Source organism: Hordeum vulgare, chromosome 2H (genome assembly GCF_904849725.1).
Source record: "Hordeum vulgare subsp. vulgare chromosome 2H, MorexV3_pseudomolecules_assembly, whole genome shotgun sequence".
Classification (NCBI taxonomy): Eukaryota; Viridiplantae; Streptophyta; class Magnoliopsida; order Poales; family Poaceae; genus Hordeum; species Hordeum vulgare.
Window position 1 is genome coordinate 140,479,294 of NC_058519.1, and position 18,651 is coordinate 140,497,944.

An 18,651-nucleotide genomic window follows, 5' to 3' on the forward strand; every position below is an offset into this window, starting at 1 on the left:
AGTTGAATCGGATTTGACCGAGGAGGTCCTTGGATGAGGTTAAATAGCAATTCATATATCTCCGTTGTGGTGTTTGCGTAAGTAAGATGCGATCCTACTAGATACCCTTGGTCACCACGTAAAACATGCAACAACAAAATTAGAGGACGTCTAACTTGTTTTTGCAGGGTATGATTGTGATGTGATATGGCCAATGATGTGATGTGATATATTGGATGTATGAGATGATCATGTTGTAATAGAAATATCGACTTGCACGTCGATGGTACGGCAACCGGCAGGAGCCATAGGGTTGTCTTTATACTAACATATGTGCTTGCAGATGCGTTTACTATTTTGCTAGGATGTAGCTTTAGTAGTAATAGCATAAGTAGCACGACAACCCCGATGGCAACACGTTGATGGATGATCATGGTGTGGCGCCGGTGACAAGAAGATCGTGCCGGTGCTTTGGTGATGGAGATCAAGAAGCACGTGATGATGGCCATATCATGTCACTTATGAATTGCATGTGATGTTAATCCTTTTATGCACCTTATTTTGCTTAGAACGACGGTAGCATTATGAGGTGATCTCTCACTAAAATTTCAAGACGAAATTGTGTTCTCCCCGACTGTGCACCGTTGCGACAGTTCTTCGTTTCGAGACACCACGTGATGATCGGGTGTGATAGACTCAACGTTCACATACAACGGGTGCAAAACAGTTGCACACGCGGAACACTCGGGTTAAGCTTGACGAGCCTAGCATGTGCAGACATGGCCTCGGAACACATGAGACCGAAAGGTCGAGCATGAATCGTATAGTTGATATGATTAGCATAGGGATGCTTACCACTGAAACTATTCTCGACTCACGTGATGATCGGACTTGAGATAGCGGATTTGGATCATGTACCACTCAAATGACTAGAGAGATGTACTTTTTGAGTGGGAGTTCTTAAGTAATATGATTAATTGAACTAATTGTCATGAACATAGTCTAATGGTCTTTGCGAATTACGATGTAGCTTGCGCTATAGCTCTACTGTTTTTATATGTTCCTAGAGAAAATTTAGTTGAAAATTGATAGTAGCAACCTTTGCAGACTGAGTCTGTAAAACCGAGGATTGTCGTCGTTGCTACGCAGAAGGCTTATGTCCTTAATGCACCACTCGGTGTGCTGCACCTCGAGCGTCGTCTGTGGATGCTATGAATATCCGACATACACGTTACTGATGACTACACGATAGTTCAGTGCAAGATACTTGATGGCTTAGAAGCAAGGCGCCGAAAACGTTGTAAAACGTCATGGAACATAAGTGATGTTCCGAAGAGATGAAATTGTGATTTCATGCTTGTGCCCTTGTTAAGAGGTTCGAGACCTCCAAACAAGATTCTTTGTCCACAAAGTAAAGGAGAAAAGCTCAATCGTTGAGCGTGTGCTCAGATTGTCTGAGTACGACAATCGCTTGAATCAAGTGGGAGTTAATCTTCCAGATGAGATAGTGATGGTTCTCCAAAGTCACTGCCACCAAGCTATGAGAGATTTGTGATGAACTATAACATATCAAGGATAGATACTATGATCTTTTGAGTGATTCGCGATGTTTGACACTGCGAAAGTAGAAATCAAGAAGGAGCATCAATAGTTGATGGTTAGTAAAACCACTAAGTTTCAAGAAAGGCAAGGGCTAGAAGGGATACTTCGTGAAACGGCAAAACAGTTGCTGCACTAATGAAGAGACCCAAGATTAAACCCAAACCCGAGACTAAGTGCTTCTGTAATAAGGGGAACAGTCACTGAGGCGGAGCAACTCTAGATACTTGGTGGATAAGAAGGCTGGCAAAAGTCGAGAGAAGTATATATGTGATATACATAATGTTGATGTGTACTTTACTAGTACTCCTAGTAGCACGAGCGTATTGGATACCGGTTCGGTTGCTAAGTGATTAGTAACGCGAAATGAAAGCTACGGCATAAACGGAGACTAGCTAAAGGCGAGGTGACGATATGTGTTGGAAGTGTTTCCAAGGTTGATATAATCAAACGTCGCACGCTCCCTCTACCATCGGGATTGGTGTTGAACCTAAATAATTGTTATTTGGTGTTTGCGTTAAGCGTGAACATGATTGGATCGTGTTTATTGCAATACGATTATTCATTCAAAGAGAATAATGGTTACTCTATTTGCTTGAATAATCACCTTCAATGGTTTATTGAATCTCGATTGTAGTGTTACACATTGGTGCCAAAAGATACGAGTTAATAATGATAGTACCACTTACTTGTGGCACTGCCGCTTGAGTCATGTTAGTATAAATTGCATGAAGAGGCTCCATGCTGATGGATCTTTGTACTCACCTGATTTCGAATCACTAGTGACATGCAAATCATACCACATGAGCAAGGCCTTGTTTTCATTGAGATGAAATAAGATAGTAACTTGTTGGAAGTGATACATTTTGATGTATGCAGTCCAATGGGTGCTGAGGCACGCAGTGGATATCATTATGTTCTTACTTCACTGACGATTTGAGTAGATACTAGAGTATTTACTTAATGAATCACAAGTCTGAAATATTGAAAAGTTCAATTCTGTTTCAGAGTGAAGTTCGTCGTAACAAGAGGATAAACTGTCTACGATATGATCATAGAAATGAATATCTGAGTTGCGAGTTTTGGTACACAGTTAAGACAATGTGGAAGTTATTTCGCAGTTCATGCCACCTGGAACATCATAGTGTGATGATGTGTCTGAACATCATAGCCACGCACTATTTGGTATGATGCATACTATGATGTCTCTTATCGAATTACCACTATCGTTTATGGGTTATGCATTAGAGACAACCGCACTCACTTTAAATAGGGCATCGCGTATTTCCGTTGAGATGACACAGTATAGACTGAGGTTTAGAGAAATCTAAACTGTCGTTTCTTGAAAGTTTGGGGTTTCGACACTTATGTGAAAAAGTTTCAGTCTGATAAGCTCGAACCCAAAGCGGATAAATGCATCTTCATAGGATATCCAAAACAGTTGGGTACATCTCCTATCTCAGATCCGAAAGCAAAGTGTTTGTTTCTAGAAATAGATCCTTTCTCGAGGAAAGGTTTCTCTCGAAAGAATTGAGTGGGAGGGTAGTAGAACTTGATGAGGTTATTGAACCATCACTTCAACCAGTGTGTAGCAGGGCGCAGGAAGTTGTTCCTGTGGCGCCTACACCAATTGAAGTGGGAGCTGATGATGGTGATCATTGAGCTTCGAATCAAGTTACTACAAACCTCGTAGGTCGACAAGGTCGCGTACTGCTGCAGAGTGGTACGGTAACCCTGTCTTGGAGGTCATGTTGTTGAGCAACAGTGAACCTACAAGTTATGGAGAAAGCGATGGTGGGCCCAGATTCCGACAAATGGCTGGAAGCCATGAAATCCGAGAGAGGATCCATGTATGAAAACAAAGTGTAGACTTTTAAAGAACTACTTGATGGTCATAGGACTATTGAGTAAAGATGGATCTTTAAAGGAAAACAGACGATGATGGTGAAAAGTCACTATTAAGAAAAGTTCGACTTGTCGCAAAGATGTTTTCGACAAGATCAAACAGTTGACTATGATGAGACTTTCTCACTCATAGCGATGCTAAAGGTCTGTTAGAATTATGTTAGTAGTTGTTGCATTATTTATGAAATATTGCACGTAGGATGTCAAAACATTGTTTCCTCGACGGTTTCCTTGAGCAAACATTGTATGTGATACAACCAGGAGGTTTTGTCGATCCTAAAGATACTAGCAAGTATGCAAGCTCCAGCGATCCTTCAATGGACTGGTGCAAGCATCTCGGAGTTGGAATATATATACTTTGATGAGATGATCAAAGATTTTGGGTTTGTACAAGGTTTATGAGAAACTTGTATTTCCAAAGAAGTGAGTGGGAGCACTATAGAATTTCTGATAGGTATATGTGGTTGACATATTGTGGATCAGAAGTAATGTAGAATTTCTGTAAAGCATACAAGGTTGTTTGAAAGGAGTTTTTCAAAGGAATACCTGGATTGCGCTACTTGAACGTTGAGCATCAAAGATCTATGGAGATAGATCGAAAGCGCTTAATAGAAGTTTCAACAAGATGCATGCCTTGACAAGTTTTTGAAGGAGTTCAAAATAGATCAGCGAAGAAAGAGTTCTTGGTTGCGTTGTGAGGTGTGAATTTGAGTAAGACTCAAAACCCGACCACGGCAGAATAAAGAGAATAGACGAAGGTCGTCTTCTATGCCTTAGCCGTAGAATCTAAAGTATGCCATGCTGTGTACCGCACCTGAAGTGTGCCTTGACTCAAAGTCTGTTGAGAGGTACAGAGAGTGATCCATGATTGAATCACTAGCATCGGTCAAAATTTATCCTTGGTAACAAATGGACTAAGGAATTTTTCTCGATTATGGAGGTGGTTAAAGAGTTCGTCGTAAAGGGTTACGCCGATGCAAGCTTTGACACTAATCCGAATAACTATGAGTAGTGAAACGGATTCATATAGTAGAGTAGATATTTGGAGCATTTCCGAATAGCACGTAGTAGCAGCATCTATAAGATGACATAAAGATTTGTAAAGAATGCACGGATCTGAAAGTTTCAGAACCGTTGACTAAAACCTCTCTCACGAGCAAGACGTGGTCAGACCCCATAACTATATGGGTGTTGGATTCGTTGGAATCACATGGTGATGTGAACTAGATTATTGACTCTAGTCCCGCTATTGGATATTGACCGAGGAGTCTCTCGGGTCATGTCTACATAGTTCTCGAACCCGCAGGGTCTGCACACTTAAGGTTCGACGTTGTTTTATGCGTATTTGAGTTATATGGTTGGTTACCGAATGTTGTTCGGAGTCCCGGATGAGATCATGGACGTCACGAGGGTTTCCGGAATGGTCCGGAAACGAAGATTGATATATAGGATGACCTCATTTGGTTACCGGAAGGTTTTCGTGCATTACCGGAAAAGTTTCGGGCTCATCGGTAGTGTACCGGGAGTGCCGGGAGGGGTGCCGGGGACCATCGGGAGGGGTGTCACGCCCCAAGGGGTCTCATGGGCTATGGGAAGAGATAAACCAGCCCCTAGTGGGCTGGAATAAGTTCCCACTAAGGCCCATAAGGTTTGAGAAGGAAAAAAACACAAGGTGGAAAGAGTTTCCAAGTAGGAAGGTGGAATCCTACTCCAAGTAGGATTGGAGTAGGACTCCTCCACCTCCAATTTCGGCCAAACCTTTAGGTTTTGAGGCTGCCTCCTCCCCTCCCTCCCACCTATATATACGGAGGTTTTAGGGCTGATTTGAGACGACTTTCTCACGGCTGCCCGACCACATACCTCCATAGTTTTTCCTCTAGATCGCGTTTCTGCGGAGCTCGGGCGGAGCCCTGCTGAGACGAGATCATCACCAACCTCCGGAGCGCCGTCACGCTGCCGGAGAACTCTTCTACCTCTCCGTCTCTCTTGCTGGATCAAGAAGGCCGAGATCATCGTCGAGCTGTACGTGTGCTGAACGCGGAGGTGCCGTCCGTTCGGTACTAGATCGTGGGACTGGTCGCGGGATAGTTCGCGGGGCGGATCGAGGGACGTGAGGACGTTCCACTACATCAACCGCGTTCTCTAACGCTTCTGCTGTACGATCTACAAGGGTACGTAGATCACTCATCCCCTCTCGTAGATGGACATCACCATGATAGGTCTTCGTGCGCGTAGGAAAATTTTGTTTCCCATGCGACGTTCCCCAACACCCTTCCCATGTCATGTTAAGTTTTTTGCGTGCAAGCCAGGACTAACGCATCCACAACACAACGTTAAGGTACACTACGTTGTGAATCCCGAGGCCATCGAGCTCCTTTGGACGACAAACCATGTCCCATTCCACTTTGCAATGGTCCGCCTTCACGTCCTCCAAACCTCTCCACAAGAAGCTTCTTATTTTTTCGGTGGTGTGCAACACCCGGGGGTATGTCCATTGACAACATGTGGTAAATTGTCATGGGTGTCAAAATGGAATTGATTAGAATGTCCTATATGCATCAGTAAAACTATTTTTCTTGGAGATTTTGGTAATCCATTGACATCATTATGTGCAATTTACTTGGAGATTTAGACAAATGATTGGCGTTATTATGTGCAAATCAAGAGATGACAAACATAAGAAAATGAGGAAGAAAAGAAATTATGCCCTCGTACATTGTATCACATTCTACAAAAGCGCTCAAGTTTCGATGTTACCATCATTGCCACCCGGTGCAAAAGTTTTCCCTCTTGGCTTCTACAGAGAAAAGATGGTTGTGCAACACATGGTGGGCATCCCCATCCTTTGCCCGATCATTAGTACCAATATGTGCTCTTCCCATTCATCCAATGTGCGTGTAGTTTTCTGTCCCCCGTGAGTACGACATGGAAGGGCCCTTTCGCCTTTAACGATTCTTATTCTTACGCCTTTTTCTTACAATCCAAAAGTCTTGGATTCGTATGGATTTTTGTTCTAGAAGATGTCGTTGTTCCTTTTTATCGAATTTGACATTCTGTTTATTTGACAAAATTAGGATAACACATTTCCATGTTTGAGATAAGCAACCAAAAACTATTTCAATTAAAATTACAAATGGAAGGTTTGGCGAAACATATTTTGGAAAATGTGCCATTTCAAGATATTTTGCATGACACACATGTACTAGAGAGAGAGAGAGAGGGAGGGAGGGAGAGAGAGAAAGAGAGAGGAAGTGAGGGAGAGGGAGGGAGGGGGAGAGATCTAGCTACTAGCTATGGACTCATAGGTGTGTGGTGAACTACTCACACAACATCATGGAGGCAACAAGGTTGATGCAGATGGCCTGCGCGATCGATTCCCCCTCTGACACAGTACATGAAAAGGCCTAGAGATGGGATCACAGCGGAACAAAAACTTACAGCGGTGGAAAAAGTGTTTTGAGGCTCCTCGTGATGTTTTGTGAATATTTAAGAATATATAGCAGTTGAATTAGGCCAGAAAGTGCTAGGGGGGTCACAAGCTCAGGGCGCACCTCATCCCACAGGGAGTCTTGTCTCCTCCCGAACCTTCTAGGATCTCTTCTCGTGAAGAAAAAATCACCATAAAGTTTCGTGATGTTTGGACTTCGTATGGTATTGATTTTCTGGAAAAAATAAGCAAAATAAGGAACTCGCACTGGCTTAATAGGTTAGTTCTCAAAATTGATATAAACTGACATCTAAAGTATATACGATTGATAGAGAAGTAGCACGAAACAATTAAAATTGTAGATACGTTAGAGACATATCAATATGCTCGATCCATTTGCCAAGCCTTAGTCGCTCTTCCACCACACAAGTAGACATGATAGCCAAGGGGACGACCTTAAAGATGTCAGACGCAGTCGCCATTGTCGAGGCTCCTTAATCCAACGATCCACCCAGAAAACCGTGACCCGACAATTGACCAACGTGCATGCCGTGGACGATGTGAACATGCTTGTAACCTCTATCATGACGTGCACTTGCATCCCTTTCCATGTCATGTTAAGATTTGTGCGTGCAATCCAGGACTAACGCGTCCATAACACAGCGTTAAGGTACATTAGGTTGTGAATCCCGAGGCCATCGAGCTCCTTTGTACGACAAACCATGTCCCATGCCACTTTGCAATGGTCTGCCTTCATGTCCTCCAAGCCTCTCCACAAGAAGCTTCTTCTTATTTTGTCGGTGGTGTGCAACACCCGGGGGTATGTCCATTGACAACATGTGGTAAATTGTCATGGCTGTCAAAATGGAATTGATTAGAACGTCCTATATGCATTAGTAAAACTATTTTTCTTGGAGATTTTGGTAATCCATTATCATCATTATGTGCAATTTACTTGGAGATTTAGACAAATGATTGGCGTTATTATGTGCAAATCAAAAGATGACAAACATGAGAAAATCAGGAAGAAAAGAAATCATGCCCTCGTACATTGTATCACATTCTACAAAAGTGCTCAAGTTTCGATGTTACCATCATTGCCACTGGTGCAAAAGTTTTCCCTCTTGGCTTCTATAGATAAGAGATGGTTGTGCAACACATGGGGGCATCCCCATCCTTTGCCCGATCATTAGCACCAATATGTGCTCTTTCCCATTCATCCAATGCGCGTGTAGTTTTCTGTCTCCCCTCAGTATGACATGGGAGGGCCTTTCGCCTTTAACGGTTTTTATTCTTATGCCTTTTTCTTACAATCCAAAAGTCTTGGATTCATATGGATTTATGTTCTAGGAGATGCCGTTGTTCCTTTTTATCGAAGTTGACCTTCTGTTTATGTGACAAAATTAGGGTAACATGATTCCATGTTTGAGATAAGCAATAACAAAACTATTTCAATTAAATTTACAAATGTCATGTTCGACGAAACATATTTTGAAAAATATTTTGTGCTATTTCAAGAAGTTTCGCATGACACAGATGTACTCCCTCAATTAATATGGGATGGAGAGAGAGAGAGAGAGAGTATGAAGCAAGTATTCATAATTAAACCAACAAACCATAAGATAGATATTCAAATGACAGAAAGATCATATGTACGTCATTTTTGTCGAGTTTATTTCTTTGGATCACCAAAGGCATATACAAGGAACTGGATTCCTCCTAGAAAGGAAGTACATTCGTGCTAAAAAGAGGAATTTCATTGAAGCATGGTACATCCATGTCAGAAGGGGAAAGTAGAACCATGAAGCAACTCCATTGTCGAAATTGAGAATATTTAGACTTTTGAAGAAAGAAAAGTGTCTTGAAAAAAAGCATATCCTATATAAGAAATTAAATAATAATAGTACTCACTATGTTTCGAAATATAAGACGTTATTTGCAGTTCGGTTCGAATGTGAACCGCAAAATACATCTTATAATTAGGAATAGAGGTAATACTTGTATAACAACAAATAGTTGGTTTAACATGTCAGAACTCACACCAAATTCGCTTGAAAGAATCAATTCCCATAATATTCCGTTTGATCTCATCCTACCATACACCCCTCCCAAAATTAAATTGCGTACAAGATGCTCCATTTCCACGCGCCTGTTTTTTTCTGCAGAAAATTTCCATATGCACTGGTAACCGATTACTTTGCTTGGAGATTTAGACGAACGCTTGGCGTCATCACGTGCAAAGTCGTGAGAAGACAAACAAGAGAAAATGTCAAAGAAAAGCAAAGGAAACCATGGCGTGGCACAACGCATCACGTTATTTTCTCCTTATAAAAAGGGCGCTCCACGCTTCGCCGTTAGCACCACTGCCCCTTGCCCACCCGGTGTGCCCCGTGCCAGAGTTTCCCCTTTCGCTTCTACTCTACTTACAGATAAGAGAAGAAGGCCTCGCAGCCCACGGGGGCCATCTCCATCCTCTCCCCGCACTAAAAAACCCCGAGAGCCATGGCAGCGTTCCACCCGCTGGTCGCCTCGCGCGTCCGCCTCGCCGCCCCGCTCCTCCCCGTCGCCGCGCCCGCCGCCGTCGTCGTCGCCGCGGCCGGGCCTTCCTTCCACCAGCGCCGCTTCTCCGCCATCGTCGCCGCGGCGACCGCCCCCGCGGCCACCGAGTTCGACTTCAAGGCCTACATGGGGGAGCGGGCGGTGGCCGTGAACGGCGCCCTGGACGCCGCCGTCCCTGCCGGCGAGCCCCCCGCGACGCTCCACGAAGCGATGCGCTACGCGCTGCTGGCCGGCGGCAAGCGCGTGCGCCCGGCCCTCTGCCTGGCCGCCTGCGTCGTGTCCGGCGGCCGCGAGGCCTGGGCGATGGCCCCCGCCGCCGCGGTCGAGATGGTGCACACCATGTCGCTCGTCCACGACGACCTCCCCTGCATGGACGACGACGACCTCCGCCGCGGCAAGCCCACCTGCCACGTCATGTTCGGCGAGCCCATCGCCGTGCTCGCCGGCGACGCCCTGCTCGCGCTCGCCTTCCAGCACATGGCCAGCGTCGACTCCTACCCTCCGGACGTTGACCCCGCCAAGCACACCGCCCGCGTCGTCCGCGCCATTGGTGAGCTCGCGCGCTGCATCGGATCAGAGGGCCTCGTCGCCGGCCAGGTCAGCAGAGATTCTATTCGATCTCGTCACCGAAAAAAGTACAAATTAGGAATGTGCTAATTCTGTGAATCGAATGCCTTTCTAAGAAGCATGATTTGCATAGGTATCTCCGTACAGTTGGGTTAGAGATTGAAACTATCCTAAACATAGGTCGTGCCACTTAACTTGTCACATTTCTGAAAAATGGGCGTCAACTTTTTGTCAGGTTGTTGATCTGGAGATGACTGGCTCAACTGAGCCTGTACCACTTGACCGCCTTGAGTACATTCATCTGCACAAGACCGCTGCATTGCTTGAGGCCTCTGTGGTTATTGGTGCAATCATTGGGGGTGGCTCGGAGGAGCAGATCGAGCGGTTGCGCAAGTACGCCAGATCAATTGGGTTGCTGTTCCAGGTGGTTGATGACATTCTTGATGTCACCAAGTCATCAGAGGAGCTAGGGAAGACAGCTGGGAAGGACTTGGCGAGTGACAAGACGACATACCCCAAGTTACTAGGGTTGGAGAAATCGCGGGAATTTGCGGAAAAGTTGCTTTCTGATGCAAAGGAGCAACTTGCTTATTTTGAAAAAGAGAAGGCAGCACCGCTATTGTACTTGGCCAATTATATTGCCTATCGGCAGAACTAAGGTGATGGTTATTCTGTTGTTCGTTGTTGATCTGTAACTTTGTAAGAACATCAAGTCTGGGATTTGAGGAATATCTGAATTCTTCCTCTCATATATACTAGTTTAGTTTTCTACCGATGTGTCATGAGAATATTTAGGTGACAAATGCCACATGAGTTAGGTGGCAAATACCAATGTCCCATTGAGATAGCCAAGACATTATAATGGGAATCAGGCTTTATGTCCTATACTGTCTGGATGATAATAAATCGATTGATTTCGAAAGAATGACATTCTATTTCTCTCTTTCTTTCTTTCCGCGACAATTGCATGCATCACATTATTGCTATGCTCCTTGCTAGGTAGAATGTTCAGCGAGAAAGAGCATGTCAAAGTGATGTTTTTCTATCCGAATTATAGTGCATACAGATTGTTTCGAAAGTCAAGCTTCCTCAAGTTTGACCTAGTTTATTGAGGAAAATATTTACATCTACAACACCAAATAAATGTCATTAGATTTTTATATTGTATTTATTTGGTATTATTGATGTTGATATTTTCCTTTATATTCTTGGTCAAACTTCATGAAATTTGACTTTGAAACGTCTAATTGCAGTTAGGTTTTATTAGTTCAGCAGAAGAATATAAACAAAGGGCAGTATGTGTCAGCATGTTGTGCTCTCTGTTCTTAGAAAAACCATGGATAACATCAGATGCATGCTGGTAGCTTGTCACTTTACTGATGGAATTTTAAATTTAGGGTATGATGTATCTGTTCATGACATGTCACTGCAAGCTTTCTTGATGGAGAAACTTTACTGAAAGTTTAGTTTTTGAAATAAGTAATCAGATTTGAAAACTGGAACACGAGGATGCTGCAGTTTCCATTGTCAGTTTGGCATATTTTCACACTCCAACACTGTACTGTGCAAGAGTTATGTGTTGTAATCATGTGCCATCCCTAGCAATCCATGAGTTTGAATATATGAGGTTTTTTTCGGTACTCTGTATTTGCCAACTACTATAACACATGCAGTGCTACAACAATTATAAGCAACTTTTAGTCTAAGAGTGGCATGCAGTAGCAGGTGTTCAACCTGCACACAGTATGAATGATCATATCTTGAATGTGAATATGTCAAAAATCAAGAGCATAGTGTGGTCCCACATGTCCTAGTCAAACTACTATCTTGGATGGGTTTGCAATGTTTCGATTCAGCACCTCAGTTTCTGGTCATGTCTATTTCACTAGGGTACTGCACAATTGATTTGTTTTGTGCTTATATCAGGTCTGTTTTATCTTGCCCGCCACTGTAAGCTTTCTTGACTGGAAGAGTTGGGCTGCATTTCTGTGGTTAAACATGTCGATTGTCAGTAATTTCCGTTAAAATGATCAGTGTTTCCGCTTGCATAAGATTTTTCATACAGGATTGGTGTATAACCATTACCTTGCACCCCACAACAATCCCTAATTGCAGTTAGGTTTTATTAGCTGAATAGAAGAATCTAATGCATGAATATGTTTCTCTCTCTGTGATGGAAAACCATGGATAACATCAGATGTATGCTTGTAGTACGTCACTTCATTCTTTATCTGGTAAATCTTAGGCTGCCTGGTATTTCTGCTATACTACTGTACTGATGGAAGTTAAATATAGAGTGATGTGTCTGTTCATGATATCCTCATTCTGCTGTGCATTGCTGGATTGCATAAGCATGTTATAGGACTTCCTGATTGTAACCCATAACCACTTATGTCAATGCATAGGACTTCTCCTGTATGCATTTCAGCACTAATCAGATCATGTTTTTCTTTGCACGTGATTATAAGGTTTCTTGACTGAAGAACTTGCACCGAAAGTCCAGTTCTTGAAATAAGCATTCAGATTTGACTCGGTGATAGTTGTGGAACAATGCAACATGAGCGTTGTCATTTTCAATTTGCCATGTTTTCGCACTCTCTGCCATTCTGAACTGCACATGGGTGAATATCGTGTGGTTGGGATTTTCTCGTTTAGAATCTTATTTGATGTTGACTTCGAGGCTGTGGAGCATGTGGCATCTCCAATCCTGGCATCAAGGCCAGGATCGGATCATCACCGTATCTTTTCTTCAGAAATACTATACTGCATTCCAGGTTCTGGTCAGATCCATAGACCAACTAGTATGAAGTTAACTTGCTGTTTAGTTGCCTAACCCCAAGGGAGCATTCACAAGTTCCTATCTTAATTGAGGTCAGTAACAAAGCTCTCTCTAGAATTTTGAGTTCTATTTCTTCAGCGAGCTATCCGCAATTATAGTGCATTTCCAATTAAATCTGTTTTCCTGATATTTGTCAGATTTCTTCTTCATCTCTTGCAGTCAGGAGCCGGCGACCGATATGGCCTCAAATGCACAGCTTCTTGCTGTGATCCTGCTACATTTGTGCATCACGTCGTCCTCCCTATACCTCGGTCCAGCACTCCAGGAGCACGACTACCTCCGCTTTGCCGACGTCAATCGCCATTGCCAGTCCGTGCTCTCCTCGGCCACCGAGCTGGCCTACGAAGCCAGCCGTCCCTACCAAGTGAGGCACCAGCTATCCTTCGAGAAGGGCGACTGGCTCCAGGATGACGGCCATGCGCCCCTCGTGCCGTTCGACGCCGGTGACGCGCCAAAGAAAGGTGCTCGCCTGCTGCCTGAACCCCTGTCCCTCGCAACGTTCGTTGTCACGCATGTGGACGACGACCAAGAGCACCGTGCAAGGGCGGCCGTCAACATCAGCGGGGTCCTCGTCCTTGTCCTCGCCAGGAAGAGCACCGCGCAGGAGTTCGGGCCGGGTATGTCGGCCGTGTCGCCAGAGTTCAACCTTTCGGCCGGAAGCACCAGGCTCAAGATTGTATTTGAAGGCGTGTACACTGAGAGGGCAAAGAGCAATGGGGGTGACGACGGCGAGCGAGTGCTGTGCATGGTCGGGAGCGCTGTCCTACCCAAGCGCAGCGCCGGCGGCGTTGACCCTTGGGACTGGGCCAAGAACTCCGGCAGGGGCAGCCTCCAGCCGCCGGTTGCGGCGGACAACAACATACTGCTGGTGTTACGGTACCCGAAGAAGCTGACACTGACAACCCGAGCGGTGTTGGGCACGATGCGGAGCACGAGCAGGGCGTCGGATGCGTCCTACTTTGACACCGTGCAGCTCATGTCAGGGCTCATCTCGTGCTGCACATACCATCACCGGCCCCAAGAGCTCGCGGCTGGGGCAGGCAGCACGCTCCCTTGGAGCGGCGCCGATGATGTCGTGTCCAGCCGTGCAAGGGACGTATACAACGGAAGCTATCCATGCCTAGTCCTTAACCGCTATGCTTATGGACAAGTCAACACCGTGCTCCCCGGATGGCAGTGCAACTCCACGGCAGCGACGAGCGGGCAGTGCCATGGCGTCGGGCCGTTCGATATGGACCATGCAGCAGACGCGGACGCGTTCGCTGGGGTTGGCATCGTAATGCAGGACCTCCAGTGCCAGGAGCAATACGACATGGCCGGCCCGACCGGCGTCGCGACGGTGTCGGTCGTGTTCCGCGCCCTGTCTCCATGGGAGGACTGGAGCACGGCGAGGTCGAGCTCCGGGCTTAGCGGGAAGACACTGTCGGCCGAGGGAGCGTGGAACGCATCGACGGCGCAGGCTTGCATGGTAGCATGCCGCGGCATCGCCGACAAGAAGGCGTGCAACTTCCGGGTGTGCCTCTCCTTCCCGACGATGATGTCGATCACCCGCCTCGACACCATGCTGGGAGAGATAACCGGCGTGGACGCAGCAGCCGGCGGAGTGGCACACCGGCCCCTCCTGTCGTTCCGGCAGCACATGAGCCCGCCACGCCTCTGGGGCTACTATCCCGACGATGGCATACCGCTGGTGTCATACAAGTACAACTACACGAAGGTCAATCAGGCCGGCGAGCTGCGTCGGAGGAGCGAATTGCCATCGGACTTCCGCAAGATCGTTGCAAAGTCTCTGTCCCTGAGCTACCCCAAGAGAGATGGCACTGGCAATGACAGGAGGAGCCTGTCCAGCCTCGCCGACAGGCTGACTCTCTGTTTCATGGCCGTGCCAGACCTGTTCCGGCAGGAATGGATTGAGCATCCGATCCTTCACTTGGAGGTCTTCTCCCTCGAGCAGGTCATCGACCGCTATTCGCCCCCGCAACACGGAGATGGCCTACCGAGAAAAGAGCCTGGAACGGAGGGACGCTTATTACTCAATGTGTCGGCCGAGCTCACCATTTTTAAGCATCGTTGGCCTCAAAAATCAGTGATGTCGCTTGAAGGCGTGTACAATCCAGACGACGGCCGGATGCACCTGATCGGCTGCCGAGATGTCCGGCTCCCACGGCAAAACTCGTCGACGAGCAGAGACCTCGGACTGGAAGAAGGGATGGACTGCTCCGTCGAGGTGAAAGTCGACTACCCTCCGACCACGCTGCACTTGTTCGTCATGTCGACGGCGAAGGTGCAGATAGCGAGCACGAGAACGGCCGTCGACCCGCTCCATTTCAGGGCGGTGAAGCTCAGGGCTATGCCCTCGTACCCGCAGCAGCAGCCCAGCGGGTTCTACCGAGGCGTCGTCAATGGCGTGCTCTGCACTGTGCTGCTATCAGCCACGATCGCGGCCGTGCTCAGCCAGCTGCGCTACATCAAGACGCACACCGACGTGGCGCCGTACATCTCTCTGGTCATGCTCAGCGTCCAGGCTCTCGGGTACGGCATTCCACTGGTCACGGGCGTCGAGGCAATCCTTGCGAGGGTCACCTTGAGCTCGTCCGGCGACGTCACCAACGCGGCGTCTTCCGGACGAACTCCCTACTACATGTTTGACACGGGACGGCTGTGCGAGACCATCGACCAGGCGGTGAAGGTCCTCACGCTCGGGGCGCTCGTCCTCACGGTGCGCCTTGGCCAGAAGGTGCGGGGGTCGAGGGCGCGCATGGTGGAGCGGTCGCCGCTGGACCCGGCGCGCGTGCCGAGCGACGGCAGGGTGTTCGTCTACCACTGCGGCGTGCACCTGGTGCTCTTCGTGCTCATCCTCGCGCTCAACAGGGAGGCCATGACCGTCGAGCAGCAGGTGGCGCTGATGCAGGACCTGTTCCTGCTCCCGCAGGCGATTGGCAACGCCGTGTGGCGGGTCAACTGCAGGCCGCTCAAGGGGAGCTTCTACGTCGGCGTCACCTTCGTGCGCCTGCTGCCGCACGTGTATGAATACGGAGGGCCGCCGGCGGTTTTCAGGTCGCGCTCGGTCGAGGTCAATGCCGGCAGTCAAGGGCGCCTCTTCGCCAAGGCCGGCGACATGGTGATACCGCTTGCCGCAGTCGCGCTCGCGCTCGTGGTGCACGCTCAGCAGCGATGGAACTACGCGATTGTTAGTAAGATGCGCAAGTCGGAGCAGAAGAAGCGACACCACATCTTCTAACTGATTTCCTGTAGGATGGGCATTCTTACCGGGCCAACAGGTTTCAGAACCCTATTGGGAGTGGCACCATTTAGTTCATCACTTAATTTATTGTTGGACTTAACTACACAGCAGCGCATGTTAGGCCCTGTTTAGAACCATTCAGATTATATAATACAATTTTTATAATCTGTTCTTTCTCCAAACAGGACAAATTATGATGTAGATTATAAAAACTAGATGGATAGATTATTAAAAACTCACAATCTACTCTATCCCAGCTAAAATCTAATTATGGATTAATAATGATCCATTGCCCTTGTAAAGTTGAAGATAATTACATTTCTGCCATCGCCATCTTCCTCTTTAAAAAAACAGATGACAGGCAGGTCATTATGCAATGTAAAACCTAGACTACGGTTTATATAATCTGACTTTCAAACATGTCCACCTAGATTATTTTTATAAATCAGATTATATAATCTATCTTCATAATCCCGATTATTATAATCTATTGTGGTTGCAAATGAGACCTTAGTCTTGCGGGGGCTAACCGTACCATGCATGCATGCAATGACATCATCAAGATTCTCTCTATTGCCTTGAAATCTAAAATTTTTTACATCTAAAACCGTTATTTTAATTGACGATCCGTTTTCATCGTTGACTTTGTCACGAGGAGATCTTCAAAACTAGACCCATGTCGACATGTTTTGAGAACTTTTTTTTCTAAATTCGCAATTGCCACATTTTTGGACCTACTTACCGTATTATTTGCCACTTACTTGCCTGAAACAATAACTTAATTGCCATTTTCTCTGGATGTGAACCATGTGCCGCATGTTTCCATATTTTAACACACAACAACATGGGCTAGAAAGATATGTAGATGGCATCACAAAAGTGTGCATTGCATGCAAAGCGTCACACAGAAAACTCACAGAAAAAGTGTTATACACAAAACATGTGTTGGCGGATCTTATTTACTAGCTAAATGTTGGAAATATACCCTAGAGGCAATAATAAAATGGTTATTATCATATTTCCTTGTTCATGATAATCGTCTATTGTTCATGCTATAATTGTATTAACACGAAACAGTAATACATGTGTGAATAAATAGATCACGAAGTGTCCCTAGCAAGCCTCTAGTTGGCTAGCTCGTTAGTCAATAGATGATCATGGTTTCCTGATCATGGGCATTAGATGTCATTGATAACGGGATCACATCATTAGGAGAATGATGTGATGGACAAGACCCAATCCTAAGCATAGCACTAGATCGTATTGTTCGTATGCTAAAGCTTTTCTAATGTCAAGTATCTTTTCCTTCGACCGTGAGATTGTGCAACTCCCGGATACCGTAGGAGTGCTTTGGGTGTATCAAACGTCACAACGTAACTGGGTGACTATAAAAGTGCACTACGGGTACCTCCGAAAGTGTCTGTTGGGTTGGTACGAATCGAGATCGGGATTTGTCACTCCGTGTGACGGAGAGGTATCTCTGGGCCCACTCGGTAGAACATCATCCTGAGCTCAATGTGACTAAGGAGTTAGTCACACGATGACGTGCTACGGAACGAGTAAAGAGACTTACCGGTAACGAGATTGAACAAGGTATTGGTATACCGACGATCGAATCTCGGGCAAGTTCTATACCGACAAACAAAGGGAATTGTATACGGGATTGATTGAATCCTTGACATCGTGGTTCATCCGATGAGATCATCGTGGAGCAAGTGGGAGCCACCATGGGTATCCAGACCCCATTGATGGTTATTGGCCAGAGAGGTGTCTCAGTCATGTCTGCCTGTCTCCCGAACCCGTAGGGTCTACACACTTAAGGTTCGGTGACGCTAGGGTTATAGGGAATTGTTATACGAGGTTACCGAAAGTTCTTCGGAGTCCCGGATGAGATCCCGGACGTCACGAGGAGCTCCGGAATGGTCCAGAGGTAAAGATTGATATATATGACGGATGGTTTCGGACACCGGAAGTGTTTCGGGCATCACCGGTAATGTACCGGGACCACCGGAGGTGGCCCCGGGGGTCCACCGAAGGGGGGCAACGACCCCGGGAGATAAGATGGGCCAAGTGGGGGAGGGAACCAGCCCCTTGGTGGGCTGGTGCGCCTCCTCACTCAGCCCAATGCGCAGGGGAGAGAAAAGGGGGGGGGGGTCAAACCCTAAGCGAGGTGGGCCTAAGGCCCACCAGGGGTGCGCCACACCCCTCCTCCCCCCTTGGCCGCCGCACCAGCCACCATCTAGGGCTGCCCCCCAGGAAGGGGAAACCCTCAAGGGGGCGCAACCCCTCCCTTCCCCTATATATACCGGGCACTTTTGGCCGTTGGGAGATAGACTTCTCCCTCTCCCTCGGCGCAGCCCTGCCCTTCTTCCTCCTCCTCTCTGCCGGTGCTTGGCGAAGCCCTGCCGGGAGACCTCGTCTCTCCATCGACACCACGCCGTCGTGCTGCTGGAGTTCTTCCCCAACCTCTCCCTCCCCCTTGCTGGATCAAGGTGCGGGAGACGTCATCGGGCTTCACGTGTGTTGAATGCG

At 46.9% G+C, this 18,651-nt stretch overlaps 2 protein-coding genes across 2 annotated transcripts; both read left to right on the forward strand.

The window, feature by feature from the left end:
• Window positions 1–9,275: 9,275 nt before the first annotated feature.
• LOC123429802 (geranylgeranyl pyrophosphate synthase, chloroplastic-like) lies at window positions 9,276–10,958 on the forward strand. The gene is made up of 2 exons (XM_045113791.1): window positions 9,276–10,066; window positions 10,272–10,958. The coding sequence occupies exons 1-2, from the start codon at window positions 9,413–9,415 to the stop codon at window positions 10,692–10,694; spliced, it is 1,077 nt and encodes a 358-aa protein (XP_044969726.1). The 5' UTR covers window positions 9,276–9,412; the 3' UTR covers window positions 10,695–10,958.
• Window positions 10,959–12,632: 1,674 nt separating this feature from the next.
• Window positions 12,633–16,222, forward strand: LOC123429803. Its single transcript, XM_045113792.1, has 2 exons — window positions 12,633–12,907; window positions 13,035–16,222. The coding sequence occupies exon 2, from the start codon at window positions 13,054–13,056 to the stop codon at window positions 16,114–16,116; it is 3,063 nt and encodes a 1,020-aa protein (XP_044969727.1). The 5' UTR covers window positions 12,633–12,907; window positions 13,035–13,053; the 3' UTR covers window positions 16,117–16,222.
• Window positions 16,223–18,651: the final 2,429 nt, after the last annotated feature.

Coding starts and splice junctions, on each gene's coding strand:
- LOC123429803 (XM_045113792.1), top strand. CDS start 13,054: ATGGCCTCAAATGCACAGCTTCTTGCTGTGATCCTGCTACATTTGTGC.
- LOC123429802 (XM_045113791.1), top strand. CDS start 9,413: ATGGCAGCGTTCCACCCGCTGGTCGCCTCGCGCGTCCGCCTCGCCGCC. Junction 10,067..10,271: donor AGGGCCTCGTCGCCGGCCAG/GTCAGCAGAGAT, acceptor ACTTTTTGTCAG/GTTGTTGATCTGGAGATGAC.